The 22,928-nt window shown below is 47.2% G+C and overlaps 1 protein-coding gene across 2 annotated transcripts in view; it reads right to left on the minus strand.

The window, feature by feature from the left end:
- DOCK1 (dedicator of cytokinesis 1) overlaps positions 1-22,928 on the minus strand; it is a 649,074-nt gene that overhangs the window by 208,864 nt on the left and 417,282 nt on the right. For both annotated transcript variants that reach the window (XM_063962225.1, XM_063962224.1), the window contains exon 29: positions 17,711-17,805. In XM_063962225.1, coding sequence (XP_063818295.1) covers positions 17,711-17,805 — 95 coding nt within the window. The remainder of the gene's footprint in view (positions 1-17,710; positions 17,806-22,928) is intronic.

Below are 22,928 nucleotides of genomic sequence, written 5' to 3' on the forward strand. Positions count from 1 at the left end.
GGATATTCCTTCCCTGTGTGACTGCTCCCCAGCCTCGCAGGCTGGCATCCGTGGTCACCAGGACCCAGTCCTGAATGCCTAATCTGCGGCCCTCTAGAAGATGAGCACTCTGCAACCACCACAGGAGGGACACCCTTGTCCTTGGTGACAGGGTTATCCGCTGATGCATCTGAAGATGCGACCCGGACCATTTGTCCAGCAGGTCCCACTGGAAAGTTCTTGCGTGGAATCTGCCGAATGGGATTGCTTCGTAGGAAGCCACCATTTTACCCAGAACCCTTGTGCATTGATGCACTGAGACTTGGCTCGGTTTTAGGAGGTTCCTGACTAGCTCGGATAACTCCCTGGCTTTCTCCTCCGGGAGAAACACCTTTTTCTGGACTGTGTCCAGGATCATCCCTAGGAACAGAAGACACGTCGTCGGAACCAGGTGCGATTTTGGAATATTGAGAATCCAATCGTGCTGCCGCAACACTACCTGAGATAGTGCTACACCGACCTCCAACTGTTCCCTGGATCTTACCCTTATCAGGGAATTGTCCAAGTAAGGGATAACTAAAATTCACTTCCTTCGAAGGAATATCATCATTTCGGCCATTACCTTGGTAAAGACCCGGGGTGCCGTGGACCATCCATACGGCAGCGTCTGAACTGATAGTGACAGTTCTGTACCATAAACCTGAGGTACCCTTGGTGAGAAGGGTAAATTTTGACATGAAGGTAAGCATCCTTGATGTCCCAAGACATCATGTAGTCCCCTTCTTCCAGGTTCGCAATCACTGCTCTGAGTTACTCAATCTTGAATTTGAACCTCTGTATGTAAGTGTTCAAAGATTTTAGATTTAGAATCGGTCTCATCGAGCCGTCCGGCTTCGGTACCACAACAGTGTGGAATAATACCCCGTTCCCTGTTGCAGGAGGGGTATCTTGATTATCACCTGCTGGGAATACAGCTTGTGAATGGCTTCCAAAACTGTCTCCCTGTCAGAAGGAGACATCGGTAAAGCCGACTTTAGGAAAACGGCGAGGGGGAGACGTCTCGAATTCTAATTTGTACCCCTGAGATATCACCTGAAGGATCCAGGGGTCTACTTGCGAGTGAGCCCACTGCGCGCTGAAATTCATTGAGACGGGCCCCCCACCGTGCCTGATTCTGCTTGTAAAGCCCCAGCGTATACTGAGGGCTTGGCAGAGGCGGGAGAGGGTTTCTGTTCCTGGGAACTGGCTGATTTCTGCAGCCTTTTTCCTCTCCCTCTGTCACGGGGCAGAAATGAGGAACCTTTTGCCCGCTTGTCCACGAAAAGACTGCGCCTGATAATACGGCGTCTTCTCATGTTGAGAGGCGACCTGGGGTACAAACGTGGAATTCCCAGCTGTTGCCGTGGCCACCAGGTCTGAAAGACCGACCCCAAATAACTCCTCCCTTAATAAAGCAATACTTCCAAATGCCGTTTGGAATACGCATCACCTGACCACTGACGTGTCCATAACCCTCTACTGGTAGAAATGGACAACGCGCTTAGACTTGATGCCAGTCGGCAAATATTCCGCTGTGCATCACGCATATATAGAAATGCATCTTTTAAATGCTCTATAGGCAAAAATATACTGTCCCTATCTAGGGTATCAATATTTTCAGTCAGGGAATCCGACCACGCCAACCCAGCACTGCACATCCAGGCTGAGGCGATTGCTGGTCGCAGTATAACACCAGTATGTGTGTAAATACCTTTTAGGATACCCTCCTGCTTTCTATCAGCAGGATCCTTAAGGGCGGCCATCTCAGGCGAAGGTAGAGCCCTTACAAGCGTGTGAGCGCTTTATCCACCCTAGGGGGTGTTTCCCAACGCACCCTAACCTCTGGCGGGAAAGGATATAATGCCAATAACATTTTAGAAATTATCAGTTGTTATCGGGGGAAACCCACGCATCATCACACACCTCATTTAATTTCTCAGATTCAGGAAAACTACAGGTAGTTTTTCCTCACCGAACATAATACCCCTTTTTTTGGTGGTACTCGTATTATCAGAAATGTGTAAAACATTTTTCATTGCCTCAATCATGTAACGTGTGGCCCTACTGGAAGTCACATTCGTCTCTTCACCGTCGACACTGGAGTCAGTATCCGTGTCGGCGTCTATATCTGCCATCTGAGGTAACGGGCGCTTTAGAGCCCCTGACGGCCTATGAGACGTCTGGACATGCACAAGCTGAGTAGCCGGCTGTCTCATGTCAACCACTGTCTTTTATACAGAGCTGACACTGTCACGTATTCCTTCCAACAGTTCATCCACTCAGGTGTCGACCCCCTAGGGGGTGACATCACTATTACAGGCAATCTGCTCCGTCTCCACATCATTTTTCTCCTCATACATGTCGACACAAAAGTACCGACATACAGCACACACACAGGGAATGCTCTGATAGAGGACAGGACCCCACTAGCCCTTTGGGGAGACAGAGGGAGAGTTTGCCAGCACACACCAGAGCGCTATATATATATACAGGGATAACCTTATATAAGTGTTTTTCCCCTTATAGCTGCTGTATAGTTAATACTGCGCCTAATTAGTGCCCCCCTCTCTTTTTTAACCCTTTCTGTAGTGTAGTGACTGCAGGGGAGAGCCAGGGAGCTTCCCTCCAACGGAGCTGTGAGGGAAAATGGCGCCAGTGTGCTGAGGAGATAGGCTCCGCCCCCTTATCGGCGGCCTTATCTCCCGTTTTTCTATGTATTCTGGCAGGGGTTAAATGCATCCGTATAGCCCAGGAGCTATATGTGATGCATTTTTTGCCATCCAAGGTGTTTTTATTGCGTCTCAGGGCGCCCCCCCCCAGCGCCCTGCACCCTCAGTGACCGAAGTGTGAAGTGTGCTGAGAGCAATGGCGCACAGCTGCAGTGCTGTGCGCTACCTTGTTGAAGACAGGACGTCTTCTGCCGCCGATTTTCCGGACCTCTTCTGCCTTCTGGCTCTGTAAGGGGGCCGGCGGCGCGGCTCTGGGACCCATCCAAGCTGGGCCTGTGCTCGTCCCTCTGGAGCTAATGTCCAGTAGCCTAAGAAGCCCAATCCACTCTGCACGCAGGTGAGTTCGCTTCTTCTCCCCTTAGTCCCTCGATGCAGTGAGCCTGTTGCCAGCAGGTCTCACTGAAAATAAAAAACCTAAACTAAAACTTTCACTAAGAAGCTCAGGAGAGCCCCTAGTGTGCACCCTTCTCGTTCGGGCACAGAGATCTAACTGAGGCTTGGAGGAGGGTCATAGGGGGAGGAGCCAGTGCACACCAGATAGTCCTAAAGCTTTCTTTAGATGTGCCCAGTCTCCTGCGGAGCCGCTATTCCCCATGGTCCTTACGGAGTCCCCAGCATCCACTTAGGACGTTAGAGAAAATATGGTTTGTACAGCTAACCAATGAGTGATGACCGTATAATCTATGGTCGGCATTATATTCGATCCAGTGGCTGGTCCCATTACAGGGTTGCTAAGTACTACAAGTAGTCTGAACCATGGCAAAACTCCCTTTATCTAGTCAATTATCTGCTTCATTATAATTGCTCCTGTCAGCTGCTCCTGCTGTATTCCATATTTCTGCAGGGTTCCGCTTTCATTTTTATCTGTCAAGAAAGTTTAGTCTAATATAGCCGGATCCCCTAATTTGGGTTACGTTACCAGCACTAACTTCTGTCTCTCTCTCTCTTTGCAGTCTTGTGAAATTCACGGAGCTCGTCTACAACATTTATGAGAAGCATTGTTATTTTTACTTTATTCTGAATCGCATGAAACGTATGTGAGGTGTCAGAGCCAGCCTTCCAATGAGGGCTGATGGTATAACAGGCCTCCTCCAGGCACTACAATATCCAGTGATTTATGAGACTGATCGCAAGGTGTCTTTCTCCGAGCAGGGCTAATGGACCTAGAATATAAATTATGCATTGGTTTATGTTCTAAATCATTTGCATTTGTCAGGAGTAAATATGCATTAAAAAGCAGAATAAAGCCTGTTTTAAAAAGTGCCTTTACTTGTTTTTGCAAAGTAATGTCTGACATTCCCGGGCTCTTCTAGCTGGATATACAGATATACATCTGGCATGAGCTGGCAGCTGCTAGTATAGTGACTTGTTCCCTACTTCTTGTAGAACGCTCCAGGCTCCAGTCTCTCCCAGCCTGCGTTTTCCCAGTACACAACTTCCACCTCTTTCCATTTCGCTCTCACCAATTCCACTTGCTTGTATGAAAGAGGCTGGCGAAACAGACAAGTACAGTACATTCTTAAAGAGACAGGCACGGCCTGGGGGCAACGTTCCGGAGGAGGTGGTGGCCAATAAAAGGAGTAAGTACACGGAGCAGGGAAAAAAAGGCGGTACAATGTAATAAAACAGAAAAATAATGCAAGTAAAGATTTTTATTTGTTTTAGTGTAGCTTAAGAATATATCCAACACATTCTGAAGATTAGCTCCCATTTTATAATACCCCCTATTAGCATTAATCATCTCATCCCTACTCTGCTTCTAAGCTGTGCAGCTTGTACCGCTTGAAGAAAGGAGATTTCTTATCAGCCTCATAAATCACTGGTGTAGTCCAGGCTCAGGAAATATGCTTTTCTTCACAAACTATTGTTGTTAATGATGTATGACAACAAACAGGCATCAATATTCATTAACATGACGCTGCAAAGCTGAAGACGCCAACATGTGACTGCAGCAATTTGTTTCATTTGTAGGTTACCGGGATTCTGAGAGCGCAATGTACGTGGAGTGTAACAGCGCGCTGTACAGGTCTGAAACGTGAGCTACAGTTACTGTACAGTACATGCAGAAACAAAATAATGCAGCAGATGTATTAAGCCTGGTGAAGTGATAAAGTGGAAAGTGATGACGCACCAGCCAATCAGCTTCTGTCATTTTTCAAACTCAACCTGTAACTTGACAGGTAGGAGCTGACTGGCTGGTGCGTTATCACCTTCCACTTTATCACTTCTCCAGGCTTAGCACATCTGCTCCAATGTTCTGTATCAGATCCCATTGTTACAGTACCCCCTAAAGTGGGAGGCACTCCAGCTGCCTGTAGGTGAATGGGCCAGTAACGCTGAACTTTTCAGGTAGTGGCAGTAGAAAGTCAGTGAAACACTAACCGAAGAATTTTACCTCCATGATTCATACGTGAAAATCCCATTTTGGGATTTTAGAGGTCCCATGTTAGGAACGTTGATAAAGCCACCAACCAAGGTTTCCAAATCCGCAAAGGCATATTTGGCACTAGTATATTGAAATACTGAGTATTCTGACAAAAAAGTTTTTGGTGAAACAGATGACATAGTATTATAGAGACCCCCATCTACATATAAAATGACATATACTGTAGGTGTAAGTCAACCACTGTTTGGTCCACCAGTCATACATAATGGGGTAGTAGATACAAGCACGCTTCTATGGAACAGAATTCCTATGTGAACGCTTTCTCCTTATAGGGGTAGAACACTATCAAACTTTTACAGTAGTCCCATTCTTGGTGCAGGAAATCCGACTGAAGCCAGACTGAGCTCTGCATGCGCTCACCTCCGAATAATCTGCAATTCTGTCTACACGTCCACTGAACGCTCTTTCTATGAGCGAACGCACCACTGCCATCCACTAATACACACTCAGCCCTACTTGAGAAGCAGCTGAGATGCAGATGACTAGAAATTGCTGGTAATTATTCTAGGTTCAGTATGCAGGCCAAGACGTGACCATGTGCAGTTTGCTAGAACTCGCAAGCTCGGTCCACATTCAGAACGGTCAGCCACCCAGAATCAGGACCTGTGTTTTCAGCACGGAATTTTGTGCAGCTGATCGCCAATGACTCCATAATTCCAGTGCAACACCCATCAGACCCACAGGCTGCCGGCGGAATGTCTAAGAAGAATCTGTATAAGGTGTTCCTGCAATGTCCCTGCCTAGGGGTCCTTTCATATCTTGTTTTACCTCCAAAAAACCATGATATAACAGAATCACTCAACAGACTCCATGGGCAGGATTCAAATGTTCCTCCCTCCCTCTCGCGTCCGCCAGCGGCATTCTAATGTTACTGCCGACAGGTGCAACAACTTAATTTCAGCTCGCTACCCCCGGAGGTAGCGAGCTGACATGCGTGTAAAGAGACTCGTTTGGGCGCCAAAACAGGTCTCTTCATGATCGCGCCCATTACTTCAGTCGGGTTTAGGCGCTTGACGCGCCTAAAACAGACTGTAATGAAGGCAATCAGCGCAATAACGGGGCACATTTGAATATCGCCCCCCCTTCCATCTCACGTCACTTTAGACGGGAGATAGCAGGTGCGATAGGATTTGAATCCGGACCCATGTTTACTCCAAGGGGTCAATTCAATTAGTCATTGAAAGGAGACCTGTTCACATTGTAGTGGCCTCAAAGGCGCTGCAAACAAAAAGCAGCGAAGCCGGAGGAAATGTAAGTACGGTATATCGCCACACGCACTCAGACCACAAGGGAACTTGTGGCTAATTGAGCTGGCACCTAAAAGTGATACCAGAAGTTACCATGCTGACCTCAAGACCCAAAAGAAATAATACATATGTTAAATTCATCATGGTGCGCCAACAGCCCCGATTTCAGGATAGGTGTACTATCTGTAGACACACCTGTGTATAAATATTATAGTACTAAAAGGGATAACAAGAAAAAATATCATTAACATAAAATATGTGCAGTTACAGTATTTTGTCTACCTTGTATGCCCAGATTTTATGTATGCCAAGCTTTTTTTCCATGGCCCATTGGGTAATAAATTCATAATAATAAATCAGTTATAAAATGGAATGATGGAACATCTGGACAACCCAAGCTTTCCGCCATTAAATAAGCGTAACCATATGTTTTACAGTACATCCTTACACATAGAGTGGGATGCAAAAAAGAGTCACAGTAGGCCGGACGTGGAGGAGGATGTCGAACTCAGATGTTTTTTTTAAAATAAGAATTTACTTACCGATAATTCTATTTCTCATAGTCCGTAGTGGATGCTGGGAACTCCGTAAGGACCATGGGGAATAGCGGCTCCGCAGGAGACTGGGCACAAAAGTAAAAGCTTTAGGACTACCTGGTGTGCACTGGCTCCTCCCCCTATGACCCTCCTCCAAGCCTCAGTTAGGATACTGTGCCCGGACGAGCGTACACAATAAGGAAGGATTTTGAATCCCGGGTAAGACTCATACCAGCCACACCAATCACACCGTACAACCTGTGATCTGAACCCAGTTAACAGCATGATAACAGAGGAGCCTCTGAAAAGATGGCTCACAACAATAATAACCCGATTTTTGTATAACTATGTACAAGTATTGCAGACAATCCGCACTTGGGATGGGCGCCCAGCATCCACTACAGACTATGAGAAATAGAATTATCGGTAAGTAAATTCTTATTTTCTCTGACGTCCTAGTGGATGCTGGGAACTCCGTAAGGACCATGGGGATTATACCAAAGCTCCCAAACGGGCGGGAGAGTGCGGATGACTCTGCAGCACCGAATGAGAGAACTCCAGGTCCTCCTCAGCCAGGGTATCAAATTTGTAGAATTTAGCAAACGTGTTTGCCCCTGACCAAGTAGCTGCTCGGCAAAGTTGTAAAGCCGAGACCCCTCGGGCAGCCGCCCAAGATGAGCCCACTTTCCTTATGGAATGGGCTTTTACAGATTTTGGCTGTGGCAGGCCTGCCACAGAATGTGCAAGCTGAATTGTACTACAAATCCAACGAGCAATAGTCTGCTTAGAAGCAGGAGCACCCAGCTTGTTCGGTGCATACAGGATAAACAGCGAGTCAGATTTTCTGACTCCAGCCGTCCTGGAAACATATTTTCAGGGCCCTGACTACGTCCAGCAACTTGGAGTCCTCCAAGTCCCTAGTAGCCGCAGGTACAACAATAGGCTGGTTCAAGTGAAACGCTGAAACCACCTTAGGGAGAAATTGAGGACGAGTCCTCAATTCTGCCCTGTCCGTATGAAAAATTAGGTAAGGGCTTTTATAGGATAAAGCCGCCAATTCTGAGACACGCCTGGCTGACGCCAGGGCTAACAGCATTACCACTTTCCATGTGAGATATTTTAAGTCCACAGTGGTGAGTGGTTCAAACCAATGTGATTTTAGGAACCCCAAAACTACATTGAGATCCCAAGGTGCCACTGGAGGCACAAAAGGAGGCTGTATATGCAGTACCCCCTTGACAAACGTCTGAACTTCAGGAACTGAAGCCAGTTCTTTATGGAAGAAAATCGACAGGGCCGAAATTTGAACCTTAATGGACCCTAATTTTAGGCCCATAGACAGTCCTGTTTGCAGGAAATGCAGGAAACGACCCAGTTGAAATTCCTCTGTAGGGGCCTTCCTGGCCTCACACCACGCAACATATTTACGCCAAATACGGTGATAATGTTGCACGGTTACATCCTTCCTGGCTTTGATCAGGGTAGGGATGACTTCATCCGGAATGCCTTTTTCCTTCAGGATCCGGCGTTCAACCGCCATGCCGTCAAACGCAGCCTCGGTAAGTCTTGGAACAGACAGGGTCCCTGCTGGAGCAGGTCCTTTCTTAGAGGAAGAGGCCACGGGTCCTCCGTGAGCATCTCTTGAAGTTCCGGGTACCAAGTCCTTCTTGGCCAATCCGGAGCCACGAGTATAGTCCTTACTCCTCTCCTTCTTATGATTCTCAGTACCTTGGGTATGAGAGGCAGAGGAGGGAACACATACACTGACTGGTACACCCACGGTGTTACCAGAGCGTCCACAGCTATTGCCTGAGGGTCCCTTGACCTGGCGCAATATCTGTCTAGTTTTTTGTTGAGGCGGGACGCCATCATGTCCACCTTTGGTTTTTCCCAACGGTTCACAATCATGTGGAAGACTTCTGGGTGAAGTCCCCACTCCCCCGGGTGGAGGTCGTGTCTGCTGAGGAAGTCTGCTTCCCAGTTGTCCACTCCCGGAATGAACACTGCTGACAGTGCTATCACATGATTTTCCGCCCAGCGAAGAATCCTTGCAACTTCTGCCATTGCCCTCCTGCTTCTTGTGCCGCCCTGTCTGTTTACGTGGGCGACTGCCGTGATGTTGTCCGACTGGATCAACACTGGCTGACCCTGAAGCAGAGGCCTTGCTTGACTTAGGGCATTGTAAATGGCCCTTAGTTCCAGGATATTTATGTGAAATGACGTTTCCATGCTTGACCACAAGCCCTGGAAATTTTTTCCCTGTGTGACTGCTCCCCAGCCTCTCAGGCTGGCATCCGTGGTCACCAGGACCCAGTCCTGAATGCCGAATCTGCGGCCCTCTAGAAGATGAGCACTCTGCAACCACCACAGGAGAGACACCCTTGTCCTTGGAGACAGGGTTATCCGCTGATGCATCTGAAGATGCGATCCGGACCATTTGTCCAGCAGATCCCACTGAAAAGTTCTTGCGTGGAATCTGCCGAATGGAATCGCTTCGTAAGAAGCCACCATTTTTCCCAGGACCCTTGTGCATTGATGCACTGACACTTGGCCTGGTTTTAGGAGGTTCCTGACTAGCTCGGATAACTCCCTGGCTTTCTCCTCCGGGAGAAACACCTTTTTCTGGACTGTGTCCAGAATCATCCCTAGGAACAGCAGACGTGTCGTCGGAATCAGCTGCGATTTTGGAATATTTAGAATCCACCCGTGCTGTCGTAGTACTACTTGAGATAGTGCTACTCCGAACTCTAACTGTTCCCTGGACCTTGCCCTTATCAGGAGATCGTCCAAGTAAGGGATAATTAAGACGCCTTTTCTTCGAAGAAGAATCATCATTTCGGCCATTACCTTGGTAAAGACCCGGGGTGCCGTGGACAATCCAAACGGCAGCGTCTGAAACTGATAGTGACAGTTCTGTACCACAAACCTGAGGTACCCTTGGTGAGAAGGGCAAATTGGGACATGGAGGTAAGCATCCTTGATGTCCAGAGACACCATATAGTCCCCTTCTTCCAGGTTCGCTATCACTGCTCTGAGTGACTCCATCTTGAATTTGAACCTTTGTATGTAAGTGTTCAATGATTTCAGATTTAAAATAGGTCTCACCGAGCCGTCCGGCTTCGGTACCACAAACAGCGTGGAATAATACCCCTTTCCCTGTTGTAGGAGGGGTACCTTGATTATCACCTGCTGGGAATACAGCTTGTGAATGGCTTCCAATACCGCCTCCCTTTCGGAGGGAGACGTTGGTAAAGCAGACTTCAGGAACCGGCGAGGGGGAGACGTCTCGAATTCCAATTTGTACCCCTGAGATACTACCTGCAGGATCCAGGGGTCCACTTGCGAGTGAGCCCACTGCGCGCTGAAATTCTTGAGACGACCCCCCACCGTACCTGAGTCCGCTTGTAAGGCCCCAGCGTCATGCTGAGGACTTGGCAGAAGCGGGGGAGGGCTTCTGTTCCTGGGAAGAGGCTGCCTGCTGCAGTCTTTTTCCCCTTCCTCTGCCCCGGGGCAGATATTTAAATGCTCTATAGTCAATAATATACTGTCCCTGTCCAGGGTATCAATATTTTCAGTCAGGGAATCCGACCAAGCCAGCCCCGCACTGCACATCCAGGCTGAGGCGATTGCTGGTCGCAGTAAGACACCAGTATGTGTGTATATACTTTTTAGGATATTTTCCAGCTTCCTATCAGCTGGCTCTTTGAGGGCGGCCGTATCAGGAGACGGTAACGCCACTTGTTTTGATAAGCGTGTGAGCGCCTTATCTACCCTAGGGGGTGTTTCCCAACGCGCCCTAACCTCTGGCGGGAAAGGGTATAATGCCAATAATTTTTTAGAAATTAGCAGTTTTTTATCGGGGGAAACCCACGCATCATCACACACCTCATTTAATTCATCTGATTCAGGAAAAACTACGGGTAGTTTTTTCACACCCCACATAATACCCTTTTTTGTGGTACTTGTAGTATCAGAAATGTTCAAAGCCTCCTTCATTGCCGTGATCATGTAACGTGTGGCCCTACTGGAAAATACGTTTGTTTCCTCACCGTCGACACTGGAGTCAGTGTCCGTGTCTGGGTCTGTGTCGACCATCTGAGGTAACGGGCGCTTTAGAGCCCCTGACGGTGTTTGAGACGCCTGGACAGGTATTAACTGTTTTTCCGGCTGTCTCATGTCGTCAACAGTCTTTTGTAAAGTGCTGACGCTATCACGTAATTCCTTCCATAAGACCATCCAGTCAGGTGTCGACTCCCTAGGGGGTGACATCACTATTACAGGCAATTGCTCCGCCTCCATACCATTTTCCTCCTCATACATGTCGACACAACGTACCGACACACAGCACACACACAGGGAATGCTCTGATAGAGGACAGGACCCCACTAGCCCTTTGGGGAGACAGAGGGAGAGTTTGCCAGCACACACCAGAGCGCTATATATATATACAGGGATAACCTTATATAAGTGTTTTTCCCTTATATAGCTGCTGTTTTTATTAATCTGCCAAATTAGTGCCCCCCCTCTCTTGTTTTACCCTGTTTCTGTAGTGCAGTACTGCAGGGGAGAGCCAGGGAGCTTCCCTCCAACGGAGCTGTGAGGGAAAATGGCGCTTGTGTGCTGAGGAGATAGGCTCCGCCCCCTTCTCGGCGGCCTTTCTCCCGCTTTTTTAAGGAAAAACTGGCAGGGGTTAAATGCATCCATATAGCCCAGGAGCTATATGTGATGTATTTTTAGCCATCTAAGGTGTTTTTATTGCGTCTCAGGGCGCCCCCCCCCCCCCAGCGCCCTGCACCCTCAGTGACCGGAGTGTGAAGTGTGCTGAGAGCAATAGCGCACAGCTGCGGTGCTGTGCGCTACCTTATTGAAGACAGGACGTCTTCTGCCGCCGATTTCCCGGACCTCTTCTGTCTTCTGGCTCTGTAAGGGGGCCGGCGGCGCGGCTCTGGGACCCATCCATGGCTGGGCCTGTGATCGTCCCTCTGGAGCTAATGTCCAGTAGCCTAAGAAGCCCAATCCACTCTGCACGCAGGTGAGTTCGCTTCTTCTCCCCTTAGTCCCCCGGTGCAGTGAGCCTGTTGCCAGCAGGACTCACTGAAAATAAAAAACCTAATTTAAACTTTTACTCTAAGCAGCTCAGGAGAGCCACCTAGTATGCACCCTTCTCGTTCGGGCACAAAAATCTAACTGAGGCTTGGAGGAGGGTCATAGGGGGAGGAGCCAGTGCACACCAGGTAGTCCTAAAGCTTTTACTTTTGTGCCCAGTCTCCTGCGGAGCCGCTATTCCCCATGGTCCTTACGGAGTTCCCAGCATCCACTAGGACGTCAGAGAAAGGGGTAGTCATTTACAAGGTAACACCGTGGCTTGTAAAGGATTGCCCCTTTAAAAATACGTCTGAGTTTGGCCACCAACCTGCACCACCAGCCAACTCGGATTCTATTACATCCGGCCCACACTGAGGGAATCTTAAAGTTATAGGGTCTATTCAATTCTAGTCAGAATTGCCGTCAAGTCGGAAAGGCGGCACTTTCCGACTTTTTTTAGGTCGAATCATGATTCGACCTATTAAACTGAGTTGCTGTTTTTCCAACTTCTCTGCAATTCCGACTTGTTGGAAAACGCGTGGATCGGCGGATTAGCCGCAGATCCACGTATTTTGTCGAATTTGCAGCCATTTCTGACAGGTTTTTGGCCCTTTTTCGACAATGCCGATCCGACTTAAAAAAAAGTCAGAACACTATTGTCGGAAAACGGGCAAAACCTGTCAGAAATACCTACAGATATTTTTTTTTACCCCAAGAATATATATCCTTTTTATCCTGGCCCTAATATAGTCTTTAAATCCACTGTATGAATAACTGAATGGTGCTCAAGACGCTATCATGTATGTTATGCGTCTTCTGGACCACTTGCGAAGTTCTACTCTAACGATCTAGAAAGCAGTGCTAATTAAGGTCTTGGCAACACTGAACAATTTTAATTGGGAAATGAAATAAATAAAACATGAAATCAATTGCAGGAATACATAAAAACTGCACTCCTTTTCTAAAGTAACATAATAATAATTTATTATACCTTGTTTGTAAAACTGCTCCTCAATACATTCTTCTTTTGGCACATTCCTAATCTAAAATGATTTGATACGGAGCCAAAATGATACCACTTAAAAATGCTTGGTGCATATAAAAGAGCCCTATTAAAAATAGTGTGCATTGGTGCGGAAAATCTACCATAAATCTGATTGCGTAGAACTTTTTATACATGCACACACGCTGCAAGTAGAACCATTACATGCTGCTTAATTCACTTCTCAGTCAGTCATTATCCTGCACACTTGGCTGCAGAGCAGGTGAATATAAACACATCCAGCGCAAGTTTAGGTGGGTTGATAAGACTATTAATGTCAATCTGGGGTGGTTTGGGGGTAATAAATTTATGCTGGACTGAGTTAAGGAAGAAAGTGGGCGATGGATACTACTAAATATGAATGCTACTAAATTAAAGTCCAGGCAGGTTGTGGGTAGAGTGTGGGTCTTGAGTTTGAGTACTATTTATTATCTACCTAAGTAGGCAAATAACCTTCTTACAAATATGGCCCTGAGGAAGCCATATTACAGGAGTCAAACAGGAAATAACAGGACAGTCTGACAACTTTGCCCTTGTATTGAGGGGAATGTGAAAGCAGCTGGAGACAAACTATAACTGTGACTCTTGCACAGTAGTCGCTGCCACTCTGGTAGCATGAAATGGAAACCCTCCTCTAGAAAACCCATGTTTGACCCTGATCATGACCTAATTACTAGGTAATATAATATCTGGAATTAAAGACTTGTCTTGTCAAGCCTGGTAATATATCTGAATATAAAGAGGTGTTCTGTTTATATTGTGCATTGGAGACTCATAAAAGATCATTTCAATAATTAATAACTGTTCTGTAAAAAGTGACACAATCCAGTTTGCTTAAGTGGTTGTAGATTGAGACAAAGCTGTTCTCCCCATGTAATAAACACAATAGCACCTTTAGAACATACAGTAAGCAGCGCTGCTCTTGGGAAGGGGTTGTACCACAGCGGAATAAGAGAAGAGATGGAAACGTTTTCTTAGTACATTATTTTTAAAAACAGTACGAAAGAAAAGCAAAAAGGCGTCTAAGTGAAATGAGTGCTGGTATTTTTCAGACAACAAAGATGTAACGAAAATGTGAAGAACATAATTATCTGTACAGCACTATGTGGTAACGCCAATATCACAAGTTCTAAGAAATACAACGGCTGAGGCTGCAGATGAAATTGTAGCTTTTGATTAAGCAATGTGCACTTCTATCTGCCCCAAATTCCATTATTAGGACAGGAAAATGGAAGGGAGGGACCTACACTCACAGATCATTTAAGTCTATCTAGTAAAGACAGGGGCGTATTACAGAAGCAGATGTCGGAGGAAGGATGGGGGTAGGTAAAATATGTTGCAACCCTCCACCCCCCCACCCCCCCCAATGCTATGCCACGCTACGTAGTCACGGTTACCCCATAAAGATCACTTTGATCCATCATGTTAGGTGGAGAAAAGTGGCAATTATATCTATTATATACAGACAAGCTGCAGTATGCCTGTGACAGGAGACTGTACAATTGTTATAGTTATTTTATTTCTATACAACAACGGAATACAGAACCTGAAGGTGGGTACACACCAGGCAATGTGCTCTATGAGCGACGTCACGTAGTGTGTTCCCTTTCCTGCCTGGGCGGTCGGCGGCAGTGCGTTCACACTGAGCGATATGAGAACGATAGCGCTCAGTGATGTCACACCGTGGCTGGGCCGTGCATGCAGCTTTTGGACGACAGTCCAAATGGAGCTGCATGTACGGGCAACAGCGAGGGTCATTAACAACCTGCAGGGCCTCGTATATCGCTCGGCGGCGGCATACACACTGGCCAATATAGAAAACAACGTCGCTCAGGAAGGGCAAAAGGGAGCGATGTTGTTTACTATTATCGCCTAGTGTGTATTACAGATAATATTTAAAAAAATTACCAAATACATAAAAAAATTAAATAAAAATCATACACCGAACTGAAGGTAGATGCACATGTCAGTCATGGGAATTGGGGGTGTAGCATGGTATGCCGGCGGCCGTGCTCCCGGAAGCCAGTATACCGGCGCCGGGTTCCCAACCGCTGGCATACCGACAGCTGGGCGAGCGCAAATGAGTCCCTTGCAGGCTCGTTGCGCACGCCATGCTGCGGTGGCGCAGCTATTTATTCTCCCTCCAGGGGGGTCGTAGACCCCCAAGAGGGAGAAAAGTTGTCGTTATGCCAGGTGCCGGTATACTGTGCGCCGGGATTCCAACAGCCGGCAAACTGAATACCACCCTGGGAATTGCGATATGAACCCTTTGATGGGGGTAGTCATCAGTATTCGATGGCAAAGGAAACAAAATGGGCAAAGTGAATGAATAACAAACATTTGTAGGTATAAAACAATTTACATATCTCTTAACACAGAAAAATGGCATGAAAACGAAAGCAATGCACATGCACAAACGTCTCACCAAAGAAAGCACCATCCTGGCCAATATACCTAGATGGTAACAAAAGCACAAGTAAAGCACTGTAACCATCGGCTCACCAGGGTTCTCTCCATATTTAGTTATCCATTATAGCCATCAGTTTACCTTGTGTAACCCGACCACTGATGCATGCAATTCATTTCTATCCACACATCTATAAAAAGGGTTATGTCACATGGATGCGCATGATGGCGTCCAATGTACACTGTGGGCCGCTGCGGCGACTAGTCCCTAATCCCGGACCACCCCGCCTGTATAAACTATCAGCGTACACAAAACACATAACAAATGCCAATATAAGCAAGCTAGACAAAATAACAAAACAAAACCATGGACACACATTATAATACAATTATAATTAAACTACAGTATTATACTACAGTATGTCCGATTAAAAAATATTTTATATTTTTACACAAAGTCGTCATATGCAAATGACACGCTTACTGTAACTTACTGCATATAAAGACAACTTACAGCTAAAACACAGAAAGACAAAAAGATAGCTAAAAAGCAACAGTAAAGGATTAATACTGTATAAATGCAGTGTTAACACTAAACACCATATACGTAAGGCAATTCAGATCATTTGGAAACATCAGTAAACATGGATGGCTGTTGTACGTGATATGATAGCTGTCGGCTGATCACACGAATACCCCTTTTAGAAACAAAATCCCGGATTATTGCATGTGCGGCAGCTAGGGATTTTGCTTATTCCCCTTTTTCCACTGACTAGAAAATCCCGAGTTATTGCACGTGAACCTGGAATTTTATCAGTGGAAAATGACTTCACCCTGGTCCAGTGACCCGGGAATCCAACCCAGCTACCGAGCAGAAGGGAAGGACCCGGATAAGGCTGTCGATCCGACCAAGGACCCCTTTACAGCATATAAGCACCAGGGCTGCGCCTGCGTAAAGTGACGTCGCCGACCTGGCAATAAGCCAGCTCCTGCCGCCAGTCTGAAAGAGGTCTCACAGGTCGCATCTGGGTTGCAGCTGTTTACAAAATCCGGCATTTCAATCTAAAAGGGGGTAATCGTGTGAAAGCTCCTGACCAGAGTCACGGAGCCGAGACCCGGGAATATGCCTGCTTGACAGACCCGGTAAATTCCCGGGTCACATATCAGAAGGCGGCATAAGGGTCTGAATCCATTAGCCACAAGGTAATGACAGAGCGTAATGCTCCTGTGCACATTGCTGCAACTACAGGGTGCGGGTAACAATGAACAAAAAGCATTACCTACACCTGTGGTTCTCAAACGTTTTTGAATCATGGCGCCCTAGAGTATCAGAATTTTTTTTGCGGCACCCCTAGGCCAAAAGTTTCTTATCGAGGAATTAAAAAATAAATATGACATTAAATAATTAGTGTTTATATGTCATCCTTAGGGTCAGTGGCATTGGCGTTTCTAGAATGGGTGCGGTGCACACGGGCCCCTGGGTCCAGGGGGGCCCACACCGCACCCATTTTAACACTTACCTTTCCGGAGTCCAGCGCCGGGACCTGCAATCGTAGCGGAAATCGACGCCAAAATGGCCGTCGTGCATGCGCGGTAGCCAAATTGGTCTCCGGACCTTGGCGGGCGCCATGTTTCAGGAGACCTGCGCATGCACAGTAGACTCCGGCACAATGCCGGAGTCTACAGCGCCGTACATAGGAGGGGGCCCACCTGGTGGTGCACACGGGCCCCCTCCTCTGTAGAAACGCCCCTGGTCAGTTGTGTGGTGAGGGACAAGATTTGCTTCTGTTTGTCCACATATTTTATGATTGACAGTCACCAGAGTTGGCTTTGGCCTATACACTGACCATAAATAATTTGAATTGGCCCTGGACCACCAACCCAAGGTACCCCTGCAAGTGTCCTGAGGCACCCCAGGGTGCCACAGCACACAGTTTAAGAACCACTGACCTCTGAAACGTTACACAGAAACATAATAGATGATGCTACTAGTGGGACCTAGTGGGTAATTAAATCGTTCCCAAACGCTCTAATGCTCATTATACTCAGATGGCTCCAGCTTGTCGGTCCAAAGGGCGCTCAGAAGCAGCTTTAGAAAGAAAGGCCAATGCAGACAAAACTGTACTTTAATGTACAGCTTAAGCTATACTCTGCGCTGCAAAGAGTTCTGCACATTATCACAAGGTACGCTCTGCACTTACTTGTTCTGCATCATGTTCATTATCACCCAATCTGCGGGATAAACGTTCTTCCCAATGAGGTTCTTGAACATGATAAAAGTCTCCATAAGAAAGTCCTGCAAAAAACAAAAAAAGATATTAGAGAGGACATGTATGTAAGAAATAAACAGATAAGACCAAGCATGGAACAAACCTCTCTGTTAGGACAACCTCCTTTTCTAAACACTAGATGGAAATGTGAATGAAACATGATGAAAGTTGAACATGTTTACATCAGGATGTTATAAATCAGGAAAGCCAGAGAAGAAGGAGAGAGCAGCTTTGTTATGATCTGCAAATCACATTAAAATCATGGAAACATTGAAAACACAAATACTGTATAAATATTGCACAGCAATGTGTTTAAAGAACAGAGCAGCTCAAAAAAGTGGTTATTATACAACCAACAGAATTCGTTTGATAATGATTCTTAAAACTTCTCAAAAAAAAAAAAAATTAAAATAAGATTTTAAACCTACCGGTAATTTTTTTCTCTCCTAGTCCGTAGAGGATGCTGGGGACTCCGTAAGGACCATGGGGTATAGACGGGCTCCGCAGGAGACATGGGCACTATAAAGAACTTTTAGTATGGGTGTGCACTGGCTCCTCCCTCTATGCCCCTCCTCCAGACCTCAGTTAGAGAACTGTGCCCAGAGGAGATGGACAATATGAGGAAAGGATTTTGTTAATCTAAGGGCAAGATTCTTACCAGCCCACACCAATCATACCATATAACCTGGAATATACGCAACCAGTTAACAGTATGAACAAAAAACAGTATCAGTCAAAGACCGATCACAACTGTAACATAACCCTTATGTAAGCAACAACTATATACAAGTCTTACAGATTTAGTCCGCACTGGGACAGGCTCCCAGCATCATGGACTAGGAGAAAAAGATTTACCGGTAAGTTTAAAATCTTATTTTCTCTAACGTCCTAGAGGATGCTGGGGACTCCGTAAGGACCATGGGGATTATACCAAAGCTCCAGAACGGGCGGGAGAGTGCGGATGACTCTGCAGCACCGACTGAGCAAATGCAAGGTCCTCATCAGCCAGGGTATCAAACTTGTAGAATTTTGCAAACGTGTTTGAACCCGACCAAGTAGCTGCTCGGCAAAGCTGTAATGCCGAGACGCCTCGGGCAGCCGCCCAAGACGAGCCCACCTTCCTAGTGGAATGGGCCTTCACTGAATTTGGTAACTGCAATCCAGCCGTAGAATGAGCCTGCTGAATCGTGTTACAGATCCAGCGAGCAATAGTCTGCTTAGAAGCAGGAGCGCCAATCTTGTTGGCCGCATACAGGACAAACAGAGTCTCTGTTTTCCTAACCCAAGCCGTCCTGGCTTCATAAATCTTTAAGGCCCTGACTACATCCAGGGACTTGGAGTCCTCCTAGTCCCTCGTAGCCACAGGCACCACAATAGGTTGGTTCATATGAAATGAAGAAACCACCTTAGGCAAAAATTGAGGAAGTGTCCTCAATTCAGCTCTATCCGCATGGAAAATCAAATAGGGCTCTTGTGGGACAAGGCCGCCAATTCTGACACCCGCCTTGCAGATGCCCAGGCCAATAATATGACCACCTTCCACGTGAGAAATTTTAAATCCACTGTTTGAAGAGGTTCAAACCAGTGAGATTTCAGGAAACTTAACACCACGTTAAGGTCCCACAGTGCCACTGGGGGCACAAAGGGGGGCTGGATGTGCAGCACTCCCTTCACAAATGTCTGGACTTCTGGGAGAGAAGCCAATTCCCCCTGGAAGAATATAGATAGGGCCGAAATCTGTACCTTAACTTACCTAACTTCAGGCCCATATCCACTCCTATCTGTAGAAAGTGGAGAAACCGACCCAGATAGAATTCTTCCGTAGGAGCCTTCTTGGCTTCAAACCAAGATACATACTTCCTCCAAATACGGTGATAGTGCTTTGCTGTCACCTCCTTCCTAGCCTTCATCAGAGTAGGGATGACTTCCTCCGGAATACCCTTCCCAGCTAGGATTCGGTGTTCAACCGCCATGCCGTCAAACGTAACCGCGGTAAGTCTTGGAATACACATGGACCCTGCTGTAACAGGTCCGCCCTGAGAGGAAGAGGCACGTATCTTCTGTGATCATTTCTTGAAGATCTGAGTACCAGGCCCTTCGAGGCCAATCTGGAACAATGGTGGTCATTCCGAGTTGTTCGCTCGCAAGCTGCTTTTAGCAGCTTTGCACACGCTAAGCCGCCGCCTACTGGGAGTGAATCTTAGCTTATCAAAATTGCGAACGAAAGATTCGCAATATTGCGAAGAGACTTCTCTGTGCAGTTTCTGAGTAGCTAGAGACTTACTCTTCCAGTGCGATCAGTTCAGTGCTTGTTGTTCCTGGTTTGACGTCACAAACACACGCAGCGTTCGCCCAGACACTCCTCCGTTTCTCCAGCCACTCCCGCGTTTTCCCCAGAAACGGTAGCGTTTTTTCAAACACTCCCATAAAACGTCCAGTTTCCGCCCAGAAACACCCACTTCCTGTCAATTACACTCCGATCTCCAGAACGAAGAAAAAACCTTGTAATGCCGTGAGTAAAATACCAATCTTCATAGCAAATTTACTTGGCGCAGTCGCAGTGCGAACATTGTGCATGCGCATTTAGCGGAAAATCGCTGCGATGCGAAGAAAATTACCGAGCGAACTCGGAATGAGGGCCAATGAGTATTGTCTGCACTCTTCTTTGTCTTACGATTCCCAATATTTTTGAGATGAGAGGAAGAGGAGGAAACACATAGACCGACTGAAATACCCACGGTGTCACTAGGGCGTCTACTGCTACTGCCTGAGGGTCCCGTGACCTGGCACAATACCTCCGAAGCTTCTTGTTGAGGCGTGACGCCATCATGTCTATTTGAGGAATTCCCCAACGACTTGTTATCTCTGCAAAAACTTCCTGATGAATTCCCCACTCTTCCGGATGGAGATCGTGTCTGCTGAGGAAGTTGTCCACTCACGGAATGAAGACAGCTGACAGAGCGCTTACGTGATTTTCCGCCCAGCGAAGAATCCTGGTGGCTTCCGCCATTGCCACTCTGCTCCTTGTCCCGCCTTGGCGGTTTACATGAGCCACGGCTGTGACGTTGTCTGATTGAATCAGAACCGGTAGGTCGCGAAGAAGATTCTCCGCTTGTCGTAGGCCGTTGTATATGGCCCTTAATTCCAGTATGTTGATGTGTAGACAAGCCTCCTGGCTCGACCATAATCCCTGAAAATTTCTTCCTTGTGTGACTGCTTCCCACCCTCGGAGGCTCGCGTCCGTGGTCACCAGAACCCAGTCCTGAATGCCAAACCTGCGACCCTCTAGAAGGTGAGCATTCTGCAGCCACCACAGGAGAGACACCCTGGCCCTGGGGGACAGGGATATTTTCTGATGCATTTGTAGATGGGACCCGGACCACTTGTCCAGAAGGTCCCACTAAAAAGTCCTTGCATGAAACCTGCCGAAGGGGATGGCCTCGTAGGTCGCCACCATTTTTCCCAGCACACGAGTGCATTGAAGAACAGACACTCTTTTTGGTTTTAGCAGGTCTCTGACCATGTTCTGGAGATCCTGGGCTTTTTCCAATGGAAGAAAAACCCTCTTTTGTTCCGTGTCCAAAATCATGCCTAGGAATGACAGCCGAGTCGTTGGAACCAATTGTGACTTTGGCAGATTGAGAATCCAACCGTGCTGTTGCAACACTTTCTGGGAGAGCGACACGCTCTTCAGCAATTGGTCTCTCGATCTCGCCTTTATCAGGAGATCGTCCAAGTATGGGATAATTGTGACCCCCTGCTTGCGCAGGAGCACCATCATCTCCGCCAATACCTTGGTGAAAATCCTCGGGGCCGTGGAAAGCCCAAACGGCAATATCTGAAACTGGTAATGACAGTCCTGTACAGCGAATCTCAGGTACTCCTGATGAGGGGGGTAAATAGGGACATGAAGGTATGCATCCTTTATGTCTAGTGACCCCATCAAATCCCCCCCTTCCAGGCTGGATATTACAGCACGGAGCGATTCCATCTTGAATTTGAACTTTTTCAAGTACAGGTTTAGGGATTTTTGATTTAAAATGGGTCTGACCAAACCATCCGGCTTCGGGACCACAAACAGTGTGGAATAATACCCTTTTCCCTGTTGGACCAGGGGAACCTTGACCACCACTTGCTGTTGACACAGCTTTTGAATTGCAGCTAACACCACTTCCCTCTCCGGGGGTGAAGCTGGCAAGGCCGACTTGAAAAATCGGCGAGGGGGCACCTCTTCGAATTCCAACCTGTAGCCCTGGGAGACAATTTCCATCGCCCAAGGATCCACATTTGAAAGCATCCAGATCTGGCTGAAAAGTCGAAGGCGTGCCCCCACTGGTGCGGACTCCCTTAGGGGAGCCCCAGCGTCATGCGGTGGATTTTGTAGAAGCCGGGGAGGACTTCTGCTCCTGGGAACTAGCCGAAGCAGGTGTTCTCTTTCCTCTACCCTTACCTCTGGCAAGGAAGGAGGAACCCCGACCTCTTCTGGACTTATGCGACCGAAAGGACTGCATCTGATACTGTGGAGTTTTCTTTTGCTGTTGGGGGACAAAAGGTAAAAAGGTAGATTTACCCGCGGTAGCTGTGGAAACCAAGTCCACGAGCCCCTCCCCAAACTACACTTCACCCTTGTAAGGTAAAACCTCCATATGCTTCTTTGAGTCTGCATCACCCGTCAATTGGCGAGTCCATAGAGCTCGTCTCGCAGAAATCGCCATGGCATTGGCTCTGGAACCCAGCAGTCCAACGTCTCTTTGAGCGTCCCTCATATATAAGACTGCGTCTTTAATGTGAGCTAAGGTTAATAAAATGGTATCCCTGTCTAGGGTATCAAGGCCAGCTGACAAGGTATCTGTCCATGCTGCAACCGCGCTACATACCCATGCCGATGCTATCGCCGGTCTGAGCAAAGCACCTGTATGCGCATAAATAGACTTTAAAGTAGTCTCCTGCCTGCGATCAGCAGGATCCTTGAGGGCTGCCGTGTCCGGAGACGGTAGCGCCACCTTCTTTGACAGGCGTGTTAAAGTTTTGTCCCCCCTGGGAGAGGATTCCCAACGTACCCTGTCCTGTGCAGGGAAAGGATACGCCATAAGAACCCTTTTGGGAATCTGCAATTTTTTATCTGGAGTTTCCCAAGCTTTTTCAAATA

Source organism: Pseudophryne corroboree, chromosome 3 (assembly GCF_028390025.1).
Source record: "Pseudophryne corroboree isolate aPseCor3 chromosome 3, aPseCor3.hap2, whole genome shotgun sequence".
In the NCBI taxonomy this organism is placed as follows: Eukaryota; Metazoa; Chordata; class Amphibia; order Anura; family Myobatrachidae; genus Pseudophryne; species Pseudophryne corroboree.